At 54.2% G+C, this 27,438-nt stretch overlaps 2 protein-coding genes across 2 annotated transcripts; one reads left to right on the forward strand and one right to left on the reverse strand.

The window, feature by feature from the left end:
* Positions 1 to 1,405: 1,405 nt before the first annotated feature.
* MMRN2 (multimerin 2) lies at positions 1,406 to 21,062 on the reverse strand. Its single transcript, XM_032609278.1, is given in 8 exon segments — positions 1,406 to 6,044; positions 6,046 to 6,133; positions 9,204 to 10,986; positions 11,162 to 11,326; positions 12,071 to 12,151; positions 12,251 to 12,357; positions 12,445 to 12,573; positions 20,878 to 21,062. Coding segments are annotated over 8 exon segments (2,811 nt in total). The 5' UTR covers positions 21,036 to 21,062; the 3' UTR covers positions 1,406 to 5,744.
* Positions 21,063 to 22,068: 1,006 nt separating this feature from the next.
* Positions 22,069 to 26,741, forward strand: SNCG (synuclein gamma). Its single transcript, XM_032608623.1, has 5 exons — positions 22,069 to 22,303; positions 23,126 to 23,167; positions 23,491 to 23,618; positions 26,227 to 26,298; positions 26,540 to 26,741. The coding sequence occupies exons 1-5, from the start codon at positions 22,183 to 22,185 to the stop codon at positions 26,558 to 26,560; spliced, it is 384 nt and encodes a 127-aa protein (XP_032464514.1). The 5' UTR covers positions 22,069 to 22,182; the 3' UTR covers positions 26,561 to 26,741.
* The last annotated feature ends 697 nt before the right edge of the window (positions 26,742 to 27,438 follow it).

The raw sequence follows: 27,438 nt of genomic DNA on the forward strand, positions 1-27,438 counted from the left end.
GCAAATATTTTCTCCCTTTCTGAGGGTTGTCTTTTTGTCTTGGTTATGGTTTCCTTTGCTTTGCAAAAGGTTTTAAGTTTCATTAGGTCCCATTTATTTTTGTTTTTATTTCCATTTCTCTAGGAAATGGGTCAAAAAGGATCTTGCTGTGATTTATGTCATAGAGTGTTCTGCCTATGTTTTCCTCTAAGAGTTTTATAGTGTCTGGCCTTACATTTAGGTCTTTAATCCATTTTGAGTTTATTTTTGTGTGTGGTGTTAGGGAGTGTTCTAATTTCATTCTTTAACATGTAGCTGTCCAGTTTTCTCAGCACCACTTATTGAAGAGGCTGTCTTTTCTCCATTGTATATTCTTGCCTCCTTTATCAAAGATAAGGTGACATATGTGCGTGGGTTTATCTCTGGGCTTTCTATCCTGTTCCCTTGATCTATATTTCTATTTTTGTGCTAGTACCATACTGTCTTGATTACTGTAGCTTTGTAGTATAGTCTGAAGTCTGGGAGCCTGATTCCTCCAGCTCCATTTTTCTTTCTCAAGATTGCTTTGGCTATTCGGGGTCTTTTGTGTTTCCATACAAGTTGTGAAATTTTTTGTTCTAGTTCTGTGAAAAATGTCATGGCCTAGGTTTTATCCAGGGAACCTGAAATGTTACCATTGTTTAGAAGTCAATGTGAAATTCTTATATTGAAAGTATTTTTAAGCTAGACAAAGACAGAACTTGGGCGTTTTTTTTTAGGGGAGGAATCTTTTTTGAAAGCAACTTTAGAATCAGGTTGAAGCACAGCTGCTGCTCTGTTCTGTATTGCTCTCCTGTATGACTAAAGTCCAAATAAGTGTTGAAAAACACTAAAAGAAAGAATGGAAAGGCTCTGGCAAAAAAAAAAAAAAAAAGACCAATGCTGTTGGGAAAAGCATTTCAATTGAGCACTTTAAAAGTAATTTTTATTATTTGATTCTGTCTTCATACTTGGCTAGTAGTTAGGTTGAAGAGAGAATCTCACTGAAGATTCTACTCTGTGATCTTCCAGCATCCCTGTGGCCAGTAAGAAGTCTGATATGTGACTAATTCAGTCCTTTTTAATTTAACTTATTTTTTAAATTCAAGAAACATAGAATTTAAATTTTGTTTTTGATGTTTTGAAGTTTTGCCATGTCTAGATACATTCATTCTGTTACTTAGTACTAATTAGGTCCTTTAATCTTTCCTTAGATCTGGGAACTTTTCGATCACTTCTCTACTCTCTTCCCTTCCCTTTTTACTTTCCTCTTTCTAGAACTGCTATTAGACAAATATTAGGTCCAGTGGATGTTGCTTCCATATTTCTTAACATTGTCTTTCATATGTTTGTTTCATCCTGCCTTGTGCTTTTCAGCCCACCTACTGAGTGTTTTTATTTCAACAACCAGATTTTATTTTAACTTTATTTGTATTTTGAAAAAACTTCTAACTTCCAGAAAAGTTGCAAAAATAGTATTAAAGAATGCCGTTTACCCTTCATCCAGATTCACAAACTTACATTTTGTCACAATTGCTTTGTCATTCTGTGTGTATTCAAGAATTACAAAGGCTTATCTTGGAATGTCTGTGTACAAACACATACATACACATACTTTTTTCTGAACTAGTTGGAGTAAATTACAGAGCTCAGGCCTCTTTATCCCTGAATACTTCAGGTAGTTAATATAACCAATTATGTACAATTTTCAAAATCAGGAAAGTTAATATACCATAACAATTATCAGCAATACCATAGTCTGAAGACCTTATTCAAGTTTTGCTAGTTGTTCCAGTAAAGTCCTTGAGCACATTTTCCTGGTCCAGAGTCTGCCTAGAATCTCGCATTGCATTTAGGTGCCCTGTCTCCTTATTCTCCTTTAATCTGAAACAGTTCTCCAGCTTTGTCTCTTTCGGTACCAACATTTTCTAGAGTAAAGGCCAGTGATTTTGGGGACATGTTTGTGTCCTCAGGGCATCCCACCAGGATGCCACAGCGGCAGTGTGTCTCATTACTGATGGTGTCATTGTCGATTGTTTGTTTAAGGTGATACTCACCTAGTTTCCTTACTGTGAAGTTACTGTTTTCCCTTTGTAATGAGTATGTTACCAGAGATACTTTGAGACTGTTTTAGCATCTGTTGATAACTTCTACCTGAATCAGTGGTTACAAAGTGGTGATTTTCTGATTCCGTTATTACATTTACATTTATTAATTGGCATTCTGCTACAAGGAATAAGTCTTCTGTTCTCGTTTATTTTTTATTATCAGTATGGACTCTTATTCAATAAGTTATAGTCAGTTAGGTCATTTTTTGTTGTGAGGCTCAAATTGACCTAGACTTGGCTACTGGGAGTTCATCAAGGTGGCGCCTGAGTCCTTTTGACACGTGCCCATCATTTTTGAGCACTTCTTACTTTGGGGCACATGAAGATGTTCCAGGCTCATCTGGTACTTTCCTTGCCCCTGCCATTGAGTCAGCCATTTCTCCAAGGCACTTTGGTTCCTTTTAGGGAGGATGATATTTGGAAACCAGGATCTGGGTGGCAAATAATCAATTTACATTTCCAGTTTCCTGTATTTTTTCTAGAGATTTATATATTCCAAAGTTTTCAGTTTGTTCAGTTTGGAACCTCTTGTCCATGAGACTAGTTTTCCACAGATGTTTAGCAGTTTGGAGTAGTTGCTCATCTGTGTATTCGTCAACCCCTGCTCACCCCAATTCTGTGTTCCTCAGCTTCCTGTTTTTATCAAGGAGTGATGGGACTAGCTGTTAGAGCAAAAATAAGTAATCCTTTGCTCTCTTCTTACCTACTCGAGAGGATTCAGGCTTTCCTCACTCTGCTTGTGTACCTTTCCCCTTCCCCAGAAAAGAGTTTTGTCATTGTTGGGCTAGGTTTGGGGGAACTTCCTTGATGAAGGAGGATAGAGGAGTGATGCTTAGGCTAGAGCTGGGAGAGGAGTTGTGATGTTTTCGAGAGAAACATCATGGGAGACCAGAGGATCTTAAGAGTATGAGAGGAAAGGGGAGTTTTGAGAAGCATTTTTTAACCATATATCCTCTTCACGGTGTTTCTGAAATAAGGAGTTATTTTGACATGTACTAGTTTGTGGAGGCACAGCTCTAGATTCACTCCTGGGAGTCTTGATTGTGATAAGGTTACATGTGTCTTCTGGGTGTGGGAGGTTCTTACCTCCAAGTGTCAGTAGCTGCCCTGTAACTGAGAGCTCGGGATTGACGGGCACCGCTCTAGCTCAAAACAGAGGCCACTGCTGCCTGCTGCTTAGCTCAGACAAGGGGCAGCTGGGACTGACTGCCCACTGCCTTGACTGCCTCTCCTCCACGGACCCCTCCGGGTGTGTTAGGGGCTGAGTTTGAGTTTGAGCTCCCCTGAAATCACTCCCATCTCTCAAATGTTTTGAGTTATGATTTCTTATTGCTGTTTCATTTTCTGCTTGTTCCCTTCTACTTCCTATTTTCCAGGAATTACTAAAATTTCCTGACCTGCTTATGGTACTCTTGTTGTTTTTCAATGATATTTTGGAGTATTTTGTGTGTATTTTTTTCCATTGGTTTGGGAAAGTCTGATACCACTCTGTGCTTAGCCATTGTCTTGTTCTAGACGCCTGGGTAACGGCGCACTCAAACAGATTCTCCACCCAGAGATATTAATGGAGATAAGAAATCTATCAAATGAACGTCAGAATTCTTGTTAATCTGGGGTCCTAGTTACTGAAGTGTTTAAACAAAATTTACACTTAAACTTGATATTAAGGTTTTGTAAAATTTGCAATGAAAGCACCCTATTTTAAAAGAAACCGTTGTCTCTCTAGTTCTCACCCGGAAATTCTGGAGTGACTTATCCATGCTGCTGGCCAGTTTACCAGTTAGCACTTCATTTATAACCTCCCTGTTGAATAGCACTAGCCATATGAGGGTGGCAAGACATGTGCCCCTTATAGAGGAGATGAGTTCACTCTGCTTATTATATGCAGTAAATTCCAAATGAAAGCTTAAATGCTAAGACTATATTACCCGCATGTTTCCATTTAGTCATCAGCACAGCCTGACCAGTAATCGCAGGACTGAGCAGAAAGAAGACACAGCGTTGTCTTTCTAGCAGCAAGGGTGACCTGGTACTGGCTATTCCAACCTTTGGTCAGGAGTGCCCAGATACATCACGCCTTGGGTCAGGATTGGTCTTGTAGCTGAGCTGTACCGGGCAGGAGGCCCTGGCCAGAGGGAAGGGCAGGTAGGCAGGAGCCAAACCTGTGGTCAGAAAATAAAATACCAGGATACTTAGAGCTGTTAGACTAACCACCTCATAGTACAGATGGAGAACGTTCAGAGAGGGTCGTGATTTACCCCAAGGTCAGCCATCAGAATGGCAGAGTGGCCTGGCATGTTGTTCCTTTTAACACGAATATTTTAGCACCTCGAGCACACCGAGCTTAGTGTAAATAAATTCTAAGGGGACAATCCTTTGAATCCCATGAGCCAGGGAACAATGAGAAGGGCGGGGAACCCCAACAACCAACTCTGTCCTTTTTCGTCACCCAGACCAATCTGATTTTCGTATGGAGAGAGAGGGATATTCAACAAATACTGAATACCTACTACCAAAATAAAAATGTTTCTGACAAGTAGATGACTGCTTCTCAAGCTGTTTGCGTCAGGACCTGTAAGTTTTTGAAAACCATATATTGGTACTGTCTAATCCAGTATTCTTGTGGATACTGTGGAAGCTCTAGTGTTTTATGTAGGATTAACTGGAATTGTGAAGTCACATATGCCTGGAGATATGAAAATCACATACCAATAGTTTGATTTTGTCCCAAATTTCTACCTACTTTACCAAGTCCTTTTGCTCGCCATCCTGGTTTGGCTCTGCAAACCAGGCAGAGATCTGAAGGACTTCACTTTATTCCAAAGTTGATAATTGTTGAGGGAGATTTTAGTCTTCCTTCTCTTCCCTCAGCTCCCTTCTGGTTAGAAATGCTAATAAGAACTAGGGTGGTCATAAGCTATTGGAGGAAGCAAAAAAGTGAGGCTATACACATTTTAGTTCATGTTTGGCATGTCTTGGCCTTTACCCAGCATGAGGCAAGGAGAAAAAGAAGTCACATTAAAGTTACAGATAATTCAAGGAAGGACTGAAACTAAGGAAAAGATACTAAGTTTGTTTCGCTTGGTTAGCTCACCAGGTCTTTGTCTCCATGTTGACTGACAGATACCAAAACAGGTGGTTTTCTCCTACTGCCCTGCAGTGCGTGGAGACTGGCTTCAGTATTGGCCAAAATGTCACTTCCATTTAAACATATTCTTTCTAGGAAAGAATGATTTTCTAGCATAAGATGAAGAGAAGAGGAAGCAGGAGAAAGGTTTAAAGTGTTATATGGAAGTTTCCAACCACAGGAGGAGCAAAACACCAAAGAAGCTATAGAACACAGGGTACGGGCCAAGAGCTGGAATCCAGCCATGCCGCCTCAGAAGGCACGCCACCCAAGGTTCACATGTCCCCGGACCAAGTCTTGCCCGGAGAGAAGCATTCCAGTCTTCTCATCGTTAAGAAACAGCCAGACCCAGTGCGTCTAGAGAGAGGTCACAAATACCACATTGTCTTTGCAGAAGGTTTCCAGGGAAAGAGCTAGACCAACTGCATGGTCTCCAGACCAACCCTGGCCTGAGCCCCAGGCCAAGGTGAGCTGGATAAGTCCACAATGTCTGGTCAGAGCTGTGCTTGTACTCAGGTCTTGAATATCAGGAAGCCCCCGAATGCAGTGCCTGGAGGGCTTCTCTTAATTATTGATCCCTGGGTTAGCTCAAACCATACTCTCTCACCCTTTTGCAGCTCAGCCATGGCAAAGGTCGTTGCTAGGGCTCCCACCCCTCTGCTCCTTGGTGGTATAGACACAGGGGTCCGACGGTGACCTCCAAACACCAGCTGCCCGGTGCCTGGCCCTGGGCCGAATTCAATGCTCACTGCAAATAGATAGACCCCACGCTCAGAGGCTCGAAAATAGCCATGTTCAGGGAAGTAGCTGCTATGCGATGTTGATGTACGTAGTGTTGAACTTCACTGTCTGCAGAGCATCTGTCCCTTCTGAAAAGCTGGCGTAGAAGGCCACAGGGGAGGCCTGGAATGCAGGAGAAAGTGTTAGTGGCTCAGCCCCTCACTTCCTCAGGTGGAAAATTATACCTGCCTTCTCGGCTTCTTAACCATTAAAATAGGTCCCGGGCTTCCCTGGTGGCACAGTGGTTGAGAGTCTGCCTGCCGATGCTGGGACACGGGTTCCGTGCCCCGGTCTGGGAGGATCCCACATACCGCGGAGCGGCTGAGCCTGCGCGTCCGGAGCCTGTGCTCCGCAGCAGTGAGAGGCCCGCGTACCGCAAAAAAAAAAAAAAAAAAAAAAGAAATAGGTCCCATTTCTAGATAACCCAGATATTCCTAATAGCAATGTATCTTGGGAGCTACTGGCCAATTCTCAGTATTTCACTAGTTGAGAGAAAGGAAAATACAAGTCTGTTGTCTCTACTGGTGTACATTTTAACAAAGCACTTTCTTGTTTGATCCTTCTTTCCAACATCCTTGAGAGATAGTACCCTGATTGAGGAGACTTTGAGTCTTGCATGGTTAACTTGCATCCAAGGCTAGATGGCTTATCAGTGGCAGGCTGGAAACTGGAACCCAGGTCTCTGACTCCCAGATTCCTGCACACCTGCTAGGGATCTTGAGATACCAGGGGAAAGAGAGAAAATATTACCTATCTGCAAAGTAGTAATGCTAACCATGGTGAGATAATTAAGGAATGAAGGGTTAGCTCCTACTGGATGTTTAGCACAGGACCTAGAGAGAGAAGGAAAACGCAGGTGGGACCAGGGAAGAAAAGTCTTTTCAAGCTGGTCATTTTAATGTTTTCAAAATGTTGCTCAGAGCCCTGGGATTACAGAGGGGGAAACAGGCCCAGAAAGGGAAAGCTTGTCCCAGATGACACACATGACCAAGCTGGGAGCTGTGGATCTCCTGACCTCTGGTACTCTTCCCACTTGAAGCACTTTAGCCAATCTAAGGAGGATGAAACAGAGAACACAGGTGAGCGGCCCGCCAGGCCCACGCACAGGCCTGGAGCGAGAGAAGACGCTCAGTGTAGAGGAAGGAGCCAGCCGGGCTGCCTGGCCAGGAGATGGGATGGGAAGGCTGAGTCCTGCTGGGCTCCGGCCACGAACCTGGCCTCGGCACTGATGAAGTCATGTTCCTCACGTGCTCCCTTGTTGCTCCCTCAAGCTGTGGGCTCTCTGTGCCCCCCACACACACACCCCTCTCTGTTGAGACCAAGCTCCCCACTTCTCGGGATGAAACCAAGGCCTAAAAGAGGAGCAATTTGCATAGCAGTGAGTGACCTCGGTCCCAGAGCTAGAGCCCCCGCTCTTTGGCTCCCGGTCCAACAGCATCCTCGTGAATGACAAAATTTTGCTTTTCTCTAGTTCTGGAAGATTTTCTGAGAATTAGTTCCAAATAGCTGGGATTCCCACCTGTGTGAGAAAGACTGGGTCTGCAGTTACCCCAGCACCCAGGAGGTGGCGCGCCCACCCCGCCGAAGCAAGGCCGGCCTAGCGTGCCCTCTGTGGAGCGCCACGGCCAGCCAGGGGCCCGACGTGCTCCTTGGTGGAAGGGTTGTGCTTCACTGATTTGCCAGCAGGTGGACTGAGAGTGGTCTTCCCTGCAGGGCGCGGAGTCAAGCCCTTTGGCCTTCCCATAAGACAAATAAGGGGGGATTTTTACTTTTAAGGAAAAAAACTTTTTTAAGTAACAAAATATTGCAGTGGTAAATCCAGATGCCTACACTATCAGGCAGTTGAGGCCTTGCACCACTCACAAGGGAGAAAAAGATATAAGAGTGTAGGTAGATACAGCCTCAACCCTGAAAATGCCGGAGAAATGGGAAAACATTGACTGGTTTCTACTAAATGTTAAGCCTTGTGCTAGGTTTTTGGTAAATGTATCTGCTAGTCTTCCTGACAACCCTTTGATGAAGGCAGTGGTTCTCCATTTTACAGAGGAAGAAATTGAGACACGTAAGTGGTGCTAGAGCCTGTGCTATGTCCACTACTCCCAGGGAGACACTGGCCTGCAGGGCCATAGTGAGGAGTGAGTGGGAGCAGGGCAGGCTTGCGGTGGGATCCTCAGCAAGGCCTCGGACTGCCCGCGTGCCAGGCTACACGAGGATACGGACGGCCCAGATGGCGGCCTTGTACTTTAGCCCCAGGTCTGGGTGAGAAGGCGGCCGTAGCTCCAAGGCCAGCCTCTCTAGCAGGGTAGAGTCACTTGAGGCACAGAGTGTAGGGGTCCACTTTTCAGGGCCATATACTCAGGGAGGGGCTGGGAAGGCTAGCTGCTCATCCCTTCAGCCTCAGGGGCAGCTTCCCAGGGCCCTGCAGAGGCCAGTCAAGGGCCTTTCACAGGCGAAGAGCCAGCTCCCTAGAGACAGCCAGACTGGGTTCCTCTGTGCCGCTTACTAGATGTGTGAGCGGGACAGTTGCCTGACTAACCCTGTTTCAGGTAAGATGGCAGCAGTGATAACGCGTCATTGAGCTGTTGTGATAATTCAACATGGCAAAGCCCAAGAAAGGCATTGTGGGGGACCTGGCTCAGAGCAGCAGCATGGGTCCACTGTGTTAGCAGAACGAGCTCCTTTTGGGGCCCATGGCTTTCCCCTGTATTCACCTCTTGTGGGGTGCTGCCCATGGCAGAGGGCACCAGCCCCTATCCACACACTCACTTGTATACAGGGGAAAGCTTAAAGAAACATGGGGGGTGAAGCGGGGTCGGGCGAAGAGCTGAGCTGGAGAGATTTGAGGGTGTTGTTATGGAGGAGAGAGAGGCATCCCCCCTCCCTGCTCCACAGTTAAGAGTGGCAGGCAACCACTGGTGTATATATGAGCCTCAAGCATCTCCGTGCTGGGGCTCTGCCTGCTCACTGACAGTTCAGTCATGTGACTTCTACCTTCTAATACTCCAGGTGGCTTAAGGGGCCCCTCCCTAGTCCTAAATAGAAGGTGGGTTAAGGGCAAAGCCAGTCCCGAGTAGTGGTGACTGATGGCCATCCTGCTCTCTTTCACCCCGGCCCCCTCTGAGGCAGAAGCGCTGTCGGCAGAGAGCACAGTCTTAGACTCCCCCAGCCTCTTTCCCAGGCTGGACAACTCACCTGTGTCCCAGAGCACCGGCCCTTTGACATGTGCATCCTCCAAAGACTCCACTTGCTTCTGTTCCCTCCTCCTGGGAGCTTCCAGACCTTTCTGCTGCTTCTTCCCTTTCCTACTCAGTATGGCCTGCAGCTTCCCCAGGTCCAGGCTGACGTTGGCTACCAAGAGTTCTTGAAAGTTCCCAAAGAGTCTGTGGAAGAGGTGCTGGTGCCGCTGCAAGCCGTGCTCAGTGGTGGAGAGCTCCCCGCGAAGGCCCTCGAGGGAGCTGTTGAAGGAGGCGGCCCAGGAAGCCTCGCAGCACTGGCCCACGCTTTCCATGTGGGAGCTCAGGCGCTGGAGCTCCTGCGCTAGCCCAGCCAGATCCGGCACGCCGGCCGCCGCTGGCGACGCGTCCCGATTGGGCTCCAGGCTCTCGGCCTGCCCACTGGTCCCCGAGGCCCGTTCCAGGGCTGTCACCCGGGCGGCCAGCGCGTCCCAGCCGAGGGCCTGCTCCTGCAGCCCGCTGGCTGCGTCCAGCAGGGCGGTGCGGATCTGCTCGTAGCGCAGGGGCAGGGGGCTGGGCGCCTCCTCGGACATGTCTTCCATCACTTCCTCCCCGAAGAGGGCGGCCAGCACGGCCTCATGCCGCAGCGCGTCCTCCAGCAGGGCCGCGAAGGATCCGTGCAGCCGGCGGATCTCGCGTCGCATCTCGGCCTCGGCGGCCCGCAGCGCGCTCACCTCGCTGCCCAGCGTGCGCAGCTGACTCCGGAGCCGTGCCGCGTCGGCGCGCGCCCGCTCGGCTGCCGCCTGGTGCGCATCCACCGCCAGCGACAGGGCAGCCACCGTGCCGCTCAGGGCCTGCAGGGAGGAGCCGTCCCGCTGGCGCCGCTCGTCCAGGCTCACCTGGGTCTCTTCCAGGGCACGCGTGGTGTCCCGCTGGCCCTCCCGGATGACATCCAGGTCAAAGTAGAGTTTCTGGCAGTTGCAGTCCTTGACGTACTTGATGAGGTCCGCGTGGCCGCCCTGCAGGTGCTGGAGGGTGAGGTTGAGCTCCAGGAGCTGCCGCTCCATGTCCTCCTTGTTCTCCTCCATGATCAGTGACTTCTCCATCAGGATCACCCGCAGCTCGCGCAGAGCTGTGTGGTTCACCTGAAGCTCCTGCACCTGCCGCTCTACCTTGCTGATCTGTTCGTAGGTGTCATCGGATTCCAAATACAGCTCCTTGATCTCATCCACGTGCTGGGCGAGGGTGGCCTTCATGTCTGCGAGGGTGCTCTGTAACTCCTCTTCCCTGTGGGCAGTGGTCACATGCAGTGCAGAGAGGTTCCTCTGCAGCTGACCCAGCCTGGCCTGCAGACTCTCTGGTTCCGGCCTCGCTGCTGCCCCTGCTGCCACCAGGACCAGGCTGCCATTGACCCCCGGGGACTCCTGGGCCTTAAGGAGCTTCTTCAGCTTGGTGTTCACATCGGCCTGGACCTCCAAGAGGGACTGGTGCAGGGACAGGTGCTGGGCATGCAGATGGCCCTCCACATCCTGCCGTAGCTGGCCCACCCTCTGGGCGTTCTCCTGGACCTTGGTCTCAAATTTGGCACCAAGATCCTGGAAGTCAGCTCTGGCCACAGAGCTCTCCTGGACCCTCTTGAGGGCCTGTCGGTTGGCCTCCACATCAAGAGATAAGTTTCTTATGGCCTGGGAGAGGCTGTGCAGGCTTTGGTTGAAGCTTCTCCACATGGGGCTGAGATGTCCTTGCAGGAAGGTGTTGATGTGGGGCAGTAGCTCTTGCTCCAAGGATCTGCCGGGAAACTCTACAACAGATGCACGTGTTTACACAAGCCCTTCGGGAGCAGACAGCCTCCCCAGGGGGCGACTGAGGAGGCGGGGTGGGGGTGGCTCTGAGGTATGGGCCTTCCTGCTTGCCCTCCCACTCATCCCCTAGGATGTGACTGGGCTCTTCCTCAGCCCATGGAACCTGCTACTCACCAAGCTCTGTCTGATTTGCCTCAGTTATTGCCACTGTGAGGTTGCTTGCCAGGGCCTTCCATAGGCCTGGGAGGCTGTCTGCCACCTGGTGAATGTCATTCTGGAGATCTCCCAGCCGGCGTTCCTGCTGCTCCACCATGTCGCTGATGTCTGCATCCCGGTGGCCTGAATACACATGAGACATAAGCGTCTAACTTCCCAGGCCTGGGCAGAACATGAGGTGCAGAGAAGAAATTTGGGGATTGAAACAGGGAGCTGTGTCCTGACGTCCTCTGAGCAGGAGCTTAGAAGCCTTGAACTCCAGAAGGGCGAATGCATGGCAAGTGAGCCCTCACCCTGCCCCATAAACCCCTAAACCCACAGCAGACATGACTTCTCCACCGTGGCACACTTTCCTCCTCAGTCACAGGGGCACGGCTTCTCGACATCGTTCTAGTCAGCCCTTGTCAATGGATAGGAGTTCACCTCATGATGGAACTTATTCCCCATCCCAACTATGGCCCGGCCTTGAAAGCCTCACCAGTGATGTCACTTGGTGGTTCTGCTGGGCTGATCATCACCAGGGACAGCATGACTTCCTGGCCCTGGTGAGGGGGACTGTGGGGAGGCTTCTCCCAGGACATGGGAGCCTATGCAGTTCAGGGGGCAAGGAGGGCGCCGGATGAAGCTGTCCTTCCCAGAAAATGGGGTCAAGGGAAAGGGTGCGTGTGCTTGGCCAGCAGGCAAGTCACTGAGGGCCCTGGAACCTGGCTGCCTTGGTGTGGGGGCAGGGTGACAGAGGGACCCCTGCTGATTCTGGGGACATAGCTTCCCTGAAATGGCACTACCCTATCAGAGGAGAAGAGCCCTGGGCACATGGGTTCTTTCTTCCCGCCTGTCCGTCCTGTTCCTTCCAGGAAAGCAGCATACCAGGTTCAAAGTCAACTGGCCCATCCCAAGGCTCCTGGAGGCTATCACCTGGATCTTCAGGCTCAGGAATCGCCCTGGGATCTGCAGAGAAGCATCAGATGTTGACACCAGGGGTCAGAGGGGCTGCATGACGTCTGGGGTCAGAGGTCAAGGGGGAAGGGGGATTACAGGGAACCCTACCGTGGTGCTGGCAGTCGGGTCCCACAAAGCCCGGGCAGCACCTCCACGCCACGGAGGCCAGCACCTTCTGCTTGACCTGGTACACCGGCTTGTGGGCCACGCGGTACCTGCGGGAAGACGGCTGGCTCAGCGACTCTAGGGTGAGCCGGCACAGGGCCTGGACGAGTAGCCCACCCTGCTGCACCCCGACTCACATGACTTTCACTTTCTGGCAGTCCGGAGCCCCATGTGGACATGGCTGCTGTGAGTGGACGAGGAATTTCTCTGTTTTGCAAGCAGCTACGAAGGTGACCAGCCTGGACTTCTGGTAGGGACACCAGTTACTGGAAAAAAGCCAGAAGAGAGGGCTGCTGAGCCACACCCAGGCCCCCCACTTCTAGAGGTCAGCAGGGAGCCAGTGCCGAGCGCCCCACCCCCTCCACTGCCCCTGCCTCTCTGCCCTACCCAGTCTGGGGGATTCTGGAATCCATTAGCCTGAGAAGGGAGTGCTCTGCATTATTCATTCCTCTGCCCCAGAGCAAAAGCTCCACAGACCCCGCCTGCAAGGGCACCTGCTCCATGGTCTTCCAGGAAGCGCCCCTCACTCCCGGGTCAGCACAGAGAGGCTCAGGAGCGCCCCCCCCCCCCACAATCACAGAGTTACCACCAGAGTCAGGAAGGGATCTCTGTTTCTCCTGGTGCCAGGCAGGCAGCATGGCGCTGCTGGGGCTGGAGAGTCCTGGGTTCAAATCCTTCACATTTTCTGGTTGTGTGACCTCGAGTGAGGCACTTAGGGAGTTTTCGTTTCCCCTCTACACGATGGAGATCATAATACTCTCCTCCAAGTGGGCAAAGGAGTATCAAATGCCTGGCTCTTCCCAAGTGCCCAGTGAACACTGCTGTCCTGCCCGCTCTGGCGGCCCTGGCAGCCTGCCCCATTCCCATTACCACCCACATCCTTCCTCACCGGAGACCCGGCTGCAGGGAGGGCGCCTGCTCTTGTCGTGCCCCATCATGGCCATTGTGGAAATGGACTTTCAAACAGTTGTAGGGGAAGGCAGCCAGGCCGAGCAGTTCCTTCTGTGGAAAAGGCCACCCACACTGAGGTTGTAACGAGTGGTGTGGGGGTCACACTCGGCATCCTGAACACCCGGGAGGTCACCCTGCCTCCTGTGCCCTCCACCAGCGTGTGCTGCCGCGCATCCAGGGTGGAGGGCTGCTCACTGCTGGCAGAGCCCCAGCTCACAGATCTGGTGGCAGAGCTGATGCACTCAGCAAGAGGTCAGAGGGCCCTTCCCCACGCAGTCAGCTCTCGGAGCAGAGCTCTCCAGCGTTGCAAGTGGTAATGACCTCCATGGCTCAGTTCGATGTAGCACCTGGTGAGAGCAGGTGCTGGGCTCCGGCTCGGTGCCAATGTGGAGGCTCAGACCTTCTCTTCAGGGTCCCAAGGGAGAGTGGGTGATCTCAGATGGTGTGATAGGTGCTAGGACCTGGGGAGACTTTGGGGAGGAGGGGATGATTAGGCTGCACCTTACGTGGAGGGAATGAGGTGAAGCACTGGGAGCTGTGACAGAGGTATGTGGCCCCACTGAGTTGCGGAGGCTGGGAGCGCGGAAAGGGCTGCCAAGGAGAGGCGATGGGGGTAAGGAGAAGCCAGACCATGGAGGGCTTGAGTGCCCCCTGAGGACAGGGTTCCATCCTGGAGGCATGCGGAGCCGTGGAGGAGCTTAAGCAGGGAGGTGACATGAAAGAGCCACCCTGGTTCCTGGGTACAGAAAGGATGGGAGGGGGCAAGGTGTAGGTGGTGGTGTCAGGGGTCTAGGTGGGAGATAATGGCAGCGTGGACTGACTGGACCATGGTGGTGGATTTCAGGAGAAAGGACCACATTTGTGAGATGTTGGGAGGCGATGTTCAGGGCCCCTGGTGATTGAGTGGCTCTCAGGCTGCGATTTAATTCTCTGGAGCTGATCTCTGCGCTGGGCCCACCAGGTACCATCACACAGGGATACTGCTGGGGACGGCAGTGGGGTGAGTTGAGGGGGATTGAGTGACTCTATCTATTTTGAGTGCTGAGACCACGCAGCCTGCCTTCCCACTTGGCTCCCAGAAGCCTGGCAGCTGGCCTTTACCCTCTTGGCAGCAGACTGAAAAAGCTTCTCAGAAAATTGACCCCACGTGAGGGGAAAGACTTAAAGACACTGACACCAGGGGTTCCCCCCAATGAACTAGCCCAGCAGAGCATCCTATAACAAAACAGATCACCCATCCACCCAGCTTCCAATCAGCTTCCCAGCCTCTCTACTCTTAAGCGGCCAGACATCCAAGAATGGCCCCTGAGGAAAATCTCTTACAAAAGTGGGAGGTCAAAACGAGCAAATGTAAGAAAATCAACTTGAAGAAAACCAAGACTGTGCAGGGAGAAAAGAACTTCCCCCCAGATTTGCATTAATATTCCCAGACTGATAAGAGAACTTACTGCATTCCAGAAACAAGAAAAGGAAGCCACTTTAAAAATGGGGGCAGAACACTGAGAGAACAAAAAAGAGCCCTTGGAAATAAAACTAAAATGGTAGAAATGCCAAAGAAATTTAATAGAAAAGTTAAAGGGTAAAGTTAAAGAAATTTCCCTAAAAGAAGAGCAGAGATGGAAAATAGGACAGAAAAGATCAGAAAAATAGAGGACCAGTGTTGGGAATCCAACAACCAAACAATAGGAGTTCCAGAAAGAGAGAACAGAGGGAGGGAATCACTGATGAGAACAACCAAATGAATAGTCCAGAAGAGAAGGACGTGGAATTTCAGATTCAAAGGGCCCACTAGTTTACCCACAATACAATAAAAATAAACGCACAGCAAAGCACATCGTGTGAAATTTTGGAACTCTGGGAATGAGAATGATTCTACACTTTCCAGAGAAAAAAATCGAGCCCCTCCCCACCACACCACACACCAGTAAATAGAATAGCCCTGAACCTCTCAACAGCAGTACCAGACACTAAAACATAGTGGAGAATCACCTTCAAAATACTGAAGGAAAATTATTTCCAATTTAGAATCCTATGCCCAGCCTAATTATCAATTTAAGGAGCACAAAATTAAGACATTTTCAACAAGCCAGACTGATTTCAAAGCATTTCCCTCCCCAGGGCCCTCATCAGGGAGCTACTAGAGCAGTGGTTTGCAATCTTGCCATCAAACCTTCACATCAGAAGCGTCCTGTGGCACTTTAAAAATATGAGCCTACAGGCCCACCCCAGGCCAGTTAAAGGAGATTCTCTGGGATTAAGGCCTGGTCTTCTGCATTTTAACGCTCTCTGGGTCATTCTAAGGCATACCCCAGGATTGAGGACCACTGTGCCAGAAATGTTCCACCAAAACAAGAGAGAACACCAAGAAACAGGAAAATCATGGCATCAGGAAACAAGAGTTCCAGCACAGAAACGAGGTAAAGGGAGACCCCAGGACAATGACAGGCAGGGGGGTGAGTGAGCAATGGTCCAGCCTAGAGCACGGCTGGAGGCACTGAGAGAGGCATCTCCAAGAAGACACAGGTGGTCAAACACCTGACAGGAATAAAGGTGGAGAGCAGATGTGGACAACTGGCTGAGAGTTTGGAATTGAACTGTGACAAAGACACTAAGCAAAAGGAAAAAAAAAAGAAAACTAAGCAAAAGGAAAAAACTAAAACAAAGACAATTGTTTATTTCAGGGAAACCAAAAGTGTGTAGGGAGGAAAAAGGATGCATAGGCTTTCCAGGACATACAGACTGTTACATCTACTCAATTTGGCCATTGTAGCAGGAAAGCCGATACTGACAGGATGTAAATAATGGGCATGGCTGCGTTCTAATAAAACTTTATTTACAAAACAGGTGGGGAGCCAGATTTGACCCACCATGCCAGAGTTTTCCAAGCCCTGCTTATGTGTGTGTATAACTAATAAAAACGAAACTTAAAATAATTTCTATCTGGAAGAGAAAATGCAGATGAACAGGTAAGAACATTTTGGAAGACAACGAATGAGGAGTTCCTTATCTAACTGTTATGACTGACTGACTCTAATGCCAAGGAATGAAAACAGTGGGACGTGAATTCCTCGGTGGTCCAGCGGTGAAGACTCTGCGCTTTCGATGCCGAGGGTGCGGGTTCAATCCCTGGTCTGGGAACTAAGATCCCACAAGCTGTGCGGGTGTGGCCAAAAAAATAAAATCAATCCAGAAAACAGTGGGATGTTGGCACAAGATTTGTCAAGCCAGTCAGTGGGAACAGAGACCCGGAAGAGACCCGTACATCCCTGAGGGACTAGTAAATGGTAAAAGGGACATGTGAAAATCAGAATGGAAGCAAAGGATGTGCACTCAACACAGAAATAGGGGACTGTGAAAGTGCTGGGCCCAGAGGTTAGGGCCGGGGGGCAGGGTGGCCACCTGCACAGACTGTTTCAAGGATCAGCGACTGCAGCCCGCACCTTGCCCTGGGCCCCATGGAAATTCCTGGAACATGCTCAGACCTAGAGAGAAGTTATTTCTGTAAACCAGTTGTTCTCAACGGGGCGTGTGTTGGGAGGAGAGGGGATTCGCCCCAGGTGTATTTGGCAATGTCAATAGTGCAAGGCTGAGAAACACCTGCTGTAAACTAAGTTCTGCTCGTTGCGTGCCCTCTGAACGGCTGCAGAGGCTCCAGGAGGCCTGTACCCTGGGAGCACCGGGTCCGGGCTAGCCTGCAGGGAGTGACCGGGACTTTCCACCTCGGGTTCCTAGAACTGGAAGCGGTGCTGCCCACCCTTCCTGCCCAGGAACTTTCTCTCCTGACCTGCCCAAACCTCAGGCTCCAGCAGCCGCTGTTCTCCCTGCCCACGCTCCCCTCCCTTGGCACAGTACAGGCTGCTGGCCCAGAAGCCCTGGGAACATTCCTGACCTTTGCTTTGGTTTCCTCCGGCTCTTGGCAGTTTCTCGCTGGTACACTGAGCCCCTGGCCCGGCTCGCTGAAGCGCCCCATTGTTCCCACTGCCTCCTGGCCTCGGGCCCTGGCCCTCTTGGCACTCTCATCTCCCAGTGGTCTCCTGAGAGGCAGGTGCCAGCCTAGAAATGAGTGTGAGGGTCTCCAGCCTGCTTTGGGCCTGTCCTGGGCCTCTGCTATGGCCTCTGATGCCCTCCTGCCCCAGGCAGGAAAGAGTCTGCTGCCCCCCTTGGAGCTTCTAATAGGAACTGGGAGACCTGGGCTCTCCTCCCTTCCCTGTCCCTGGACTCAGGGTGACCTTGAGCAAGGCCCTTCCTCCAGTCCTGAAAGTGTGGAGAAGACTCCCACTCCCAGCCCCTCCGTGGGGAGAGGCTATAAGGAAGGCAGAGAAAGCCTCCGGCAGGGAAAGGACTGTTAGCCTGAGCCTCCTGAATTATAAATGTGCTGCTGCTATGGCCCATTGGGACACTTAAGTGCCTCTTAACCAGCCAGTAAAACGTACCTCCGACTGCCCTTTAAGTCTTTCTGTGGAAGGAAGTTGTGTTCTTAGCATGCTGGCTCTCTGAGGTCCTGGATGCGGCTGTGATTGTGATGACTCCATGGGAGAAGTTTGCCGGGCTTGGTCTCTGAGCCACAGAGGAGCCCAAGGCCCACTTGGTGTCCATCCCTGAGCATAGCTCACGCCAGTGGGGCTCTTCCCTGTTAGTGCTCAGGGCCCTGTGCCTTGGAGAACAGATACAGGTGCAGGAGGTACAGCTTGGCCCGGAGACCAGCGGTCTGGGCTCCACTCTGCTCCTGTGTGACCTCCAGAGATATGCGTGACTCCTCTGGGCCACAAGCTCCCAGCTGCAAAAGTTGCAGACGCTCCTTGTGGAGACACTGATGCTGGTGACCGGGGGCCAGCTGGGCTGCTGGGAGGAGGGGCTCCTACACTCCCACCCCTCTTAGGGGAGACAGAACTGAGGACACCTGGGATTTGCAGCCCAGCCGATGTGGGCCTGACCCATCACTTAGGAGCTGTGTGGCCCCTGGTGGCGACCCCACCCCTCTGAGCCTCACAACATGTAAAGTGGAGAGAACAGGGGCGACCTTGCAGTAGTGTCACAGCAATGTGGAGATGGAGCACCTTGCCTGGGTCTTAGCTCAGTCCCCTCAGCAGGCTCAGTCCTGCCTGGGAAGCGCTCATGTGTCTGAGGAACCCGCATCCTAACCTCCTGCTCTGCCCACCTCCACGAAAGCCTGGGATCAAAGAAAGAGCCTCTTCCCCACAGAGTCCAAACACCCACGTTGCTGGCTCACTGGGCCCAGCCCCACGGGCTCCTGGATGACCTAGGAAGCACCAACCATGTCCCTCATCCATCCTGAGACCTGGCATCCAGCACCACATTGTTTTGTTCAAGCTTCTCCTTTCAAAGGGTCTTTTTTTTTTCCTTTTAAATTTATTTTTCTTTATTTCGTTGCGCTGGGTCTTAGGTGGGGCTCGCAGGCTCCTTAGTTGTGGTACATGAACTCTTAGCTGCGGCATGCATGTGGGATCTAGTTCCCTGACCAGGGATCGAACCCAGGCGCCCTACGTTGGGAGTGCAGAGTCTTAGACACTGTGCCACCAGGGAAGTCCACAAGGCATCTTATCTGGGTCTGTGTCCAGGGCCTACCCTGGCCCCCAGGCCCTGGATACAGGTATGAGGGGCAAATGCAGGGCAGGGCCCTGGCTCTGGCAGCCAGGGGGCGGGCCCGCCAGGCTCGTGGCGGGTGGCATGGGTGGTGTGGTGCCCCTGCTTGGCTGTGGAGAGCCTGTTTGCCTCCCCTTCCGCATAGCAGGAGCAGGGCTGGGGCTGCGTTTCCGCCTCTCCCCTCACAGGAACACGGGAAGCAATCAGCCTGAGGAAGCCGCGCGGCGCTTCCTTCCTTTCTCACCAGACCCTCCAGAGGCCTTGACAACCTGGGCTTGACCTGTGGGGCCTGCAGCTTTTGGGTTGTAGGCAGGAGACCAGCAGGCCCGATGGGACCCCCTGGAGGTTCCTGGGACCAGGGCTTGGGACTCCTGCCTGGGCGTTCCCGGGCCAGGGTACCCTTGCACACACACCTGCACACACTGAGACCACCAGGCCATGGCTGAGTGACCCCCTCAGGCCTTGAGCAGTCCGGAGACCCACCCTCCCTAGGGCTAATGGAACGCAGTCTCTCCCCACAGCCCCGGGGTGGGAGTGGGGGAGAAAGAGAAGCATCTCCTACCTCCTGCCCAGCCGCTTGGGCCCCTCATACTCCCTTTCATCAGAGGGAGGCCAGCCACTCAGAGACAGGGGCTTGGAGTTGGGGGCTTTGGGGAGGGAAGGCTGGATCCTTGGTCCTGAAGTCAGAGCTGGGTGACTGGGTTCCCCCACCAAGAGCCATGTGCACCTCCCAGCTCTGAGCAGAACTGGGAATGGCGCAGGAAAGGGGGGGGTCTCTCCAGGCCCAACTTCTCCCCTCTCCTCCCACATGGCCCACCCCTCCATCACCTAGCCGCAGTGCACACCCGCTCTCACCCTCCTGCCTCTCCCTGGTCAGATCTGCTTTCGGGCAAGTGTCTAACAAACACATTCACCTTGAAGTGTCAGAGCTGTATGAGAACTGTCCCAGGAAGGTTTGGGCCAGGCCCACGTGACGGTGAATCTCGGCCAGCCAGTCGGGAGACTCGTAAATCGGCCCCTCTCACCCTCCAAATCCTTATAGATGCCCTCAACCAAGTCTGGTTTGGGTGGGGAGGGGGAGGGGGGGAATAGGCACCCCTGGGACTGGGACCAGAGTATGATCTCTAGAGTCAGACTCAGATCCTGGTTCTAGCTCTCCTCAGCTGTGTGACCTTAGCCAGCTGCTTAGCCTCTCTGATAACCGGGGCTGTAAAGAGGATTGAGATAACACTTGGCAAGATGCCTAGCCCAGAGATGGGTCCGATAAATGGCACCTGCTGCTCTGACTGAGGGGTACCCTGAGGAGGGACCCACATTCCCAGCACCTTATCAGCAGGAGGACCCCTGGCCCTGGACACACAAAAAGGCTGGAAAAGGGTGTCCTGGTCTAGTCATAACACCATTCCGCCCATTTCCAGAGGGCTGCTGAAGCAGAGCTCGCTGGATGCCACAGCCTCCTTTTCGTTCTTGAAATAGAGCAGGGCACCCTGTCTGCTCACTGCTCAACTGTTAGGGCCAGGATGAGGGCCCATGCCAGTCCCCCTGGGCGCTCAGATCCAAATCCAGTCCCCAGGAGCATCTGTCTTCTATGGCTTAGGCCGGGCCAGCCTCAACTGGGCTCAGCTTTCAGAACTGACTTATTTCGAAGAAGAGGAGCCACTCCCAGGTCAGCTAGAAACTTCCAGAACCCCAGCCCCTCAGCACCCCGGTGGTCAATGGCATAGAGTGCTCCCGCCCTGTCCAACCTCCAGGCCCATTCCCTGCCATGGGTAGGTGGGGAACTTCCTGTGGTCCTTAGGCTGGGCCCTGGGGTACCAGTCCAGGCCGGCTGGGGGTGGCCTCCTAAAGGGGAGCCTGCCACCTAGCACCTCATTCAGCCTCACAGCTGGTCCAGCAGGTAGATAATATGAGCCCATTTCACGTATGGGTAACTGAAGTCCAGAGAGTCCCTGCTTTGGCTGAGCTGGGACTCAGATCCGGTACCACTTCCTCCCCCAGGTCCAGGCCCTCCTTACCGTCTGACGGAGTCCCTGTCCTCAGCCTCTGCCCTCCAGACCCCAGGTGGCCTGGGGCTGTGTGGATCGGAGAACCTGGTACTGGGGACCTGGGCCCAGGTCCCCAGCAGCCCCCAGCCCAGGGGCCCCCCGATGCTGAGCAGCAGGGTCAGGATCATCTTGGCTTGGGGCGGACTCAGCCTCTGTGGGTGACTCCAGAAACTACCAGCGCTGGTGACGTTGTCTTCAAGTTAAGTCTCAGAAGGAAAAAAAAGCACGGGGACAACAAAGAGAGGAAGTGGCCTGGGCCGGCCCACCCGGTGAGTCTCGTCCGGCCCCCCTCACCCTCGGCCTGGTCCCCACAGGGGCAGCCAACAACGCAGGCCAGTTCCCGTGTGCCCTGGGAGAACTCGGGTCCGGGACACTGGGGGTGTAGGAGACACGGGGGGAGGTGGCCCCACCAAGCATGTCCCCATGGGAATCAGGAGAACCGCAGCAGCACAGAGGTGGGGCAGCAGGAAGCGGTCGGATCAGTCTCAGGGAACCTGCTGTCCATCCATGCTGGTGGCCAGGAAGTGGGGGGCACTCGTGCCTACTCAGCATCTCTCACCACTGGGCAGTGGGAGCCAGCAGATGGGTGGAGGCTCAGAAGGACAAAGGAGCTGTCCTAGGGTCGCACAGTCTGTAGCTGGGGCCAGGGCCTGGGTCAGTTCTTTGTGGCTCAGCTCCTCCACCTGGCCTTGCCCGAGCCCCAGGATGGGGCATCCATGGTGCTGGTGAGAAGTTGGGTAGCCCAGGCCAGTCTGGGAGGTTGGCCACTCTTGCCTGACAGACCTGCTTGGTCCTGACCCCTGCCCTACCTGGGACACTGGTAACAGAGGCACCTCCCCTCTCTGTGCCTGCCCCGCTCTGTGACCCCTCTCTGCCCCAGATGTACACAGATACAACAGCCCCAGGCCTGGGAGCACCCAGTCAAGGCTGCCCCTGTGGGTGCGCAGGGCGGCAAATGAATGAAGGGCAGTGATGGATAAGGATGTGTCCGGCCCTCTATGGCCCCTCCAGGGAGGGCAGGGGACAGGAGGGGAGGGTTGAGCCAGCAGGGGCTCGGGAACCCTGGGAGAAGGGGGCGGCGAGCCTGCTTCCTCCCTCCCTCCTTCCCCGCCCCCACCGCTGGGCTGGCTGGGCTCCCATCAGCCGCCACTGCATCATCATTATTTCATTGGCGGCAATAAGAGGCAGCAGTAGGGACAGCAGCTGCGGCAGCACTCGAGCCAGCTCCAGTCACAGTTCGCCCGGGGAGTCAGGCCCCCGTCCCTGCCCACAGCCATGGACGTCTTCAAGAAGGGCTTCTCCATCGCCAAGGAGGGTGTGGTGGGCGCCGTGGAGAAGACCAAGCAGGGGGTGACAGAGGCTGCTGAGAAGACCAAGGAGGGTGTCATGTATGTGGGTGAGTTTGGGCGTGGCAGGGCCTGGCAGGGCAGGGCAGCTTGGCGGCCGCCCAGTTATCTGGGCTTTACTTTATCCCCCAGCCCCTGGGAGGCATTTTGAGAGGGATGAGGACGTGGCAGTTGAGTCAGGGTCTCCCAGCCCTGGAGGACCGCCACTCTCCCGCACACCCCATTGTCTGTTTGGCCTCCTCAGGGCCCCAGGGGCCTCTGGGACAGAACAGCAAGGGAGGCACTTAGCCCTCAGACACACCTGTTTGTGCGCACACACCAGCGCACACCAGCGCCCCTGCCCAGCATCACCCACAGGCCCCCTAACTCGGGTAAGAAGCCACACTGAGCCTGGAGCCCCGCGGACTGGGCAAGCAGGGGCTCAGCAGCCAGGCCACGGGTCCCCACCCCGCCCAGAGGGAAGGGGCGCTTCAGGGGAGATGAGACCAGCCCTCAGTATCCTGTCCAGCCTCCCGTGCACCCCACCCCCGTCAGCTCCTTCCGAAGAGGAGGCTGAGCCGATGACTCAGCTCTCGTTGACCCTGTCCTGCGCTGCTTCCGAGGCCCGGGCCATACCCACATGAGGTCCAGACCCTACCTCAGGCCTGGTCTCTCTCGTCCCCCCATCCTGTCCTGTCCACTTCCCATCCATCCCCTTCCTCCAGACACAGCAGGAAGTGGCCTTTGAAAGGATGGCCGGCCCCCAGACACCATCCTTACCTCCCACTGACCCTGCAGCTTGTCCAGCTGTTCTGTGGTGTGCTTGCCTGGCCCACTCCCCCACTCCCAACACCAGGAGTGGGACTGGGCTGACGCCTCCACTTCCTCCACAGGATCCAAGACCAAGGAAGGTGTTGTGCAGAGTGTGACCTCAGGTGAGGAGCCCCAGTACCCGGGGACGTGGAGGCTAGGACTTGCAGGGACTTTTGCACCCTGGTGCTAAAGGCCCAAGCCCAGGCACCTCCTTTCCCCCCTGCTGTACACGGACCCAGATTTCTCCAGAATCTGGGGCTAGACCCAGGGTGAACTGCCCCCATCGTCGTCAGAGCTCCCCTGGAGTCAGAAAGGGGACAGCCTAAGGTCTCCAGTAGAGCCAGAGTTTTGAGCGCCCTGGGAAAGGGGCTGCTCTGGCCTGACGGGAAGGCCAGGCCTGGGTGGGGTGGGGTCAGGGCCAAAGCCAGCTAGATTCCTCCCACAGTGGCTGAGAAGACCAAGGAGCACGCCAACGCCGTGAGCGAGGCCGTGGTCTCCAGTGTCAACACCGTGGCCACCAAGACCGTAGAGGAAGCAGAGAACATCGCGATCACCTCCAGAGTGGTGCACAAGGTGAGACCTGGTCCCCAGCCCTGGCCCTCAGCCCTGTCCCATCCTTTCCCCTGGGCCCCAGGGAGGCCAGCTGGGGAGGAGTCACTATCACCCCACTGACATACAGGGGAATGGAGACTCAGGGGCCCTGGTCTGCGTTTGGTGTTGTCACATCCATTAAGTCCTGGAATCCTCACGACCACCCCTGTGAGCAGAGCTCTGTGGGGCCCAGTTGGAATGAGGCTCAAAACCACATTCTCCTGACGGCGCTCAGCATTTAGGAGACACCCCATTCCATAGCGAAAGAGGGGTCCTCAGGGCCCCGAGTGGTGACGGGCGGCCTCCCACGGGCAGTGGACACCAGCTCAGAGCTGCCAGGTCACCGCCAACCCAGTGTCCAGCCTCCCTCCGGGCGGGGCAGGGCCTCCTCCTCCAAGGAGCAGCAGGGAAACAGCGCCCCCTGGTGACGGAAAAAGAGTGAGGGTTCTGACCACACCCTCTGCCTCCACCTTTGCGAGCGTGCGTGTGTGCGTGCTTGTGCCTGGTGTGAGTGTGCCCGTGTGTGTGTGCGCGCGCACGCACGCGCGCCGGGCAACAGAGAGCACAGGAGCAGGGGAGCACTCCCAGGGGGTGGAGGCTGGCTGGGAGAACTGTCCCAGAACCCACCACAGAAAGACTCTGCTTGAAGCATTTTACACCGACTAACTCATTTCTTTGGCCCAAAATCCCATGAGACAGGGTGTGGAAATGAGGCCCAGAGAGATATGGTAATCAAGGTCCCATGGCTAGTCTGAGTGAGCCTGCAATTCTCTGGGCAGCCTGGGTCCCGAGACTGTGCTCTGAAAGGGAGACTCTGAGCAGGAGATCGGGAGATCATGGTGGGAGCACTGTGGGCAGGAGGTTTTCCTATTCCAGAGATGTGCCGTCTCAGCTCTGTATGAGGCTGTGCTTTAGAAAGCTCTCCTACCTGGCACAGGCCCCGAGGGGCCTGTAGAGTCCCAGGCACCCAGCACTTTGAATCCCTGCTCCAGGGAGTGGGTGGGTGGAAGGGTAGGGGGTCACCCTGCCCCTGGCTCTGGGGGCAGCACCAAGGCATCTGTTTCCAGGGCCAGCACAAGGTCTCCGGATCCTAGGAACAGGCAGGTGCCCTTCCTTCTAGTTCCCAGCTCTGCCTCGTCCTAGCTCTGTGACCTTGGGAAGCTACTCAACCTCTCGGGGCCTCCATGTTTTCAGCTGTAAAATGCCTGGGGTGGGGGGAGGGTGGGGCTGAGAGTATCCATTTCACTGGGCTGAGATGATGCAGGGAAATGGCCCCCATGATGCAGCTTCGCCTTGCTCGTGGTGAGCACCCGACAAAGGGAGGTGACTACATCATCATCATCAGTGCCCCTGGGCACTACCCAAATGTACCCCAGGAGATCCCAGGCCCCTCCCTCCCTCATCCCCTAGCAAAAGAGGCCTTGGGATGGGGCCAGGCTGCCGCTGCACCTCTGAGCAGCAGCCTGGGCACTCCTCTCTGACTTTGGAGGAGGGCTGGTGAGCCCTTGGAGCTACCCCAAGGAAGACATTTCCTGGTGACACCCAAAAACCAGCCGTGACTCGCCCTCCAGTGAACCGTAGAAGGATGCAGCACTGCCAGTCTGTCTGACCGTTCATGCCACTGGCCTCATGCACCCACCTTGGGGCAGCAGGACTAGGTAGGCGGCCACCTGTCCTTTGCCTGGAGAGCCTGCCCCAACTCTGGCTGCCCCAGTCCACCAAGGGGCAGGATGGCCCCATGGTAACGGAGAGGTGGCAGGACCCTCCAGAGGTAGGAGCTGAGACTAGTGTCCAAGCTGATCACCCAGTCTGGCCCAGCCTACCAGCATTCACACGACCACCCCCAGACAGGCCGCCATCTCAGGCAAGCGCCTGGCCGGGTGTAGGTGGATAGAAGGAGACAGGAAGTGGGAGAGGACCATATAACCACTGCTGGTTCCAGCCAGACCTGCCTGAGCCCAGTGCCCATCCAGGAGGCAGGGAGAAGGAAAGCGGGTGGCACTCATGCTACTGGGATAGGGTTGGGCCTGGAGCAAACCAGACCTGATCCCTACAAGCCTCACTGCTTTGACCTCTGAGGCCTTAAGCTGGATACCTGGCCTCTCTAGGCATAGGGTCCCCATGTGAATGGTGATAGCATGCACCTCCTCCTAGGGCTCTTTGGGGTCACAGGAGGACAAGGGTATGTGATCACGTGATTCAGGAACACTGAGGGTGGGGTCAGGCCTAGTGCTTCAGGGGCCACTGCCCACCCCACCTCACTGGGCTTCCTCATGGAGGAGGCCCAACCAGGGACTGTCAGTGACTCAGCATCTGCTTTTGGGGGTGAAGCTGGGCTCAAGGGTACTTGGTACCCCCGGAAGGCCTTGGCATCATCAGGCAGAGTACCGCTGTGAATCCTTACGTGAGGCTCTGTCACCTCCAAGGTCAGTCTGGCCCTCATACCTCCCTCACCTCCAGCCCTCCACACAGAGCAAGATGATGAGGGCCTCTGCTCATCTCTGAGGCCAGGGTGACAAGGCCCTGGATGCAAGGAGCTGGGGACTCTGTGCCCTCCACCTGGTCCCACGTCCCCTTTGCTTTCCCACAGGAGGACCTGCAGCAACCTGCCCCCTTGCAGGAGGACGAGGCGGCCAAAGTGGAAGAGGAAGTGGCTGAGGCGGTAGGACCTGGGCTCCTGGTGTTACAGGGGGGTCCCTGGGCAAGCTGCTTCCCTCCTGGGGCCCCAGAGCCCTCAAGGGAGCCTCTTGACCTGCAGGCCCCTGAGCCTGAGTGTGAGGTCTCCTCATGGATGGCCCCCTCAGGGCAGAAGGGCACAGATGACACCTGTCCCCACCCCACCCAGGGTGGCCACTGAGGGCTGGGGCCCCAGAGCTGTGTGTGAAAGTCTCTCTCTCTCCCAGACCAAGAGTGGAGGAGATTAGAGGGCTGCAGGTGAGCTCGGAGGCCATGGTCCCCACGTCCTCCCCTGGCTGCCCACAGGCTAGTCCTCCCACGCTGCCGCCACCACCATCACCTGCCTCCCTTGTTCCCTCAACCCCTCTGGTCATTCTGACCCCACCGATGCTGCTATGAATTTTTTTTTTTTAATGATTCCAAATAAAACTCAAATCCCTACTGCATACCTGCTCAGGCCTCCTGTCTGTGCTGCCTCATTCATGAAGATGCCCTCTGGGCCCTCTTGGGAACAGGAGCTGGGCCAGGTATGCTACGGGAACACCTGGGCGTTTCTGGAACCTACTGATAGCGCGCACTGCCTTCAGGGAGTCCCCCTGCACCGCCACCCCGCCATTGCCGTTTTTTGTTTTTTGTTTTTCGGCCATGCTGCGTGGCTTGCAGGATCTCAGTTCCCCGACCAGGGATTGAAACCAGGCCACCCCCACTGGCTTTTCACATGGAGGTGGCAGCCCTGCTTTTGGCTCTGGCAGACACCTTCAAGGACACACTGTCCGCTGGAGCGTGACGCCGGGATGCCCCAGGTTTTGAGCTTTGGCTCACCCTCTGAGGATGGACGCCACTGACGACAGAGGGTGAGGATGGGCCTCCTGGGCCTTCCCTCCACGTGTGTCCTTGGTGGAACAGTTCCTTCTGGGAACAGGGATACCTAACGCCCCTCCCTGGAGCAGATGGTGACTTTCAAAGATGGGAAGTCTAGACCCATAGTAGGGACTCTTTGCATCCTCCTCTGTGAAGAAGGACGTGACCCCAGGGTTCCTCCCGCCTGGTCCCACCCAGCCTTGAGCTCCCCACCAAGTTGGGCCTGGGCTTTCCCTTTCACCGAAGAGTTCTGTCAAGTATCATT

This window comes from Phocoena sinus, chromosome 16, assembly GCF_008692025.1.
Source record: "Phocoena sinus isolate mPhoSin1 chromosome 16, mPhoSin1.pri, whole genome shotgun sequence".
Taxonomy (NCBI): domain Eukaryota; kingdom Metazoa; phylum Chordata; class Mammalia; order Artiodactyla; family Phocoenidae; genus Phocoena; species Phocoena sinus.

Coding starts and splice junctions, on each gene's coding strand:
- SNCG (XM_032608623.1), top strand. CDS start 22,183: ATGGACGTCTTCAAGAAGGGCTTCTCCATCGCCAAGGAGGGTGTGGTG. Junction 22,304..23,125: donor GGAGGGTGTCATGTATGTGG/GTGAGTTTGGGC, acceptor CTTCCTCCACAG/GATCCAAGACCAAGGAAGGT. Junction 23,168..23,490: donor TGTGCAGAGTGTGACCTCAG/GTGAGGAGCCCC, acceptor TTCCTCCCACAG/TGGCTGAGAAGACCAAGGAG.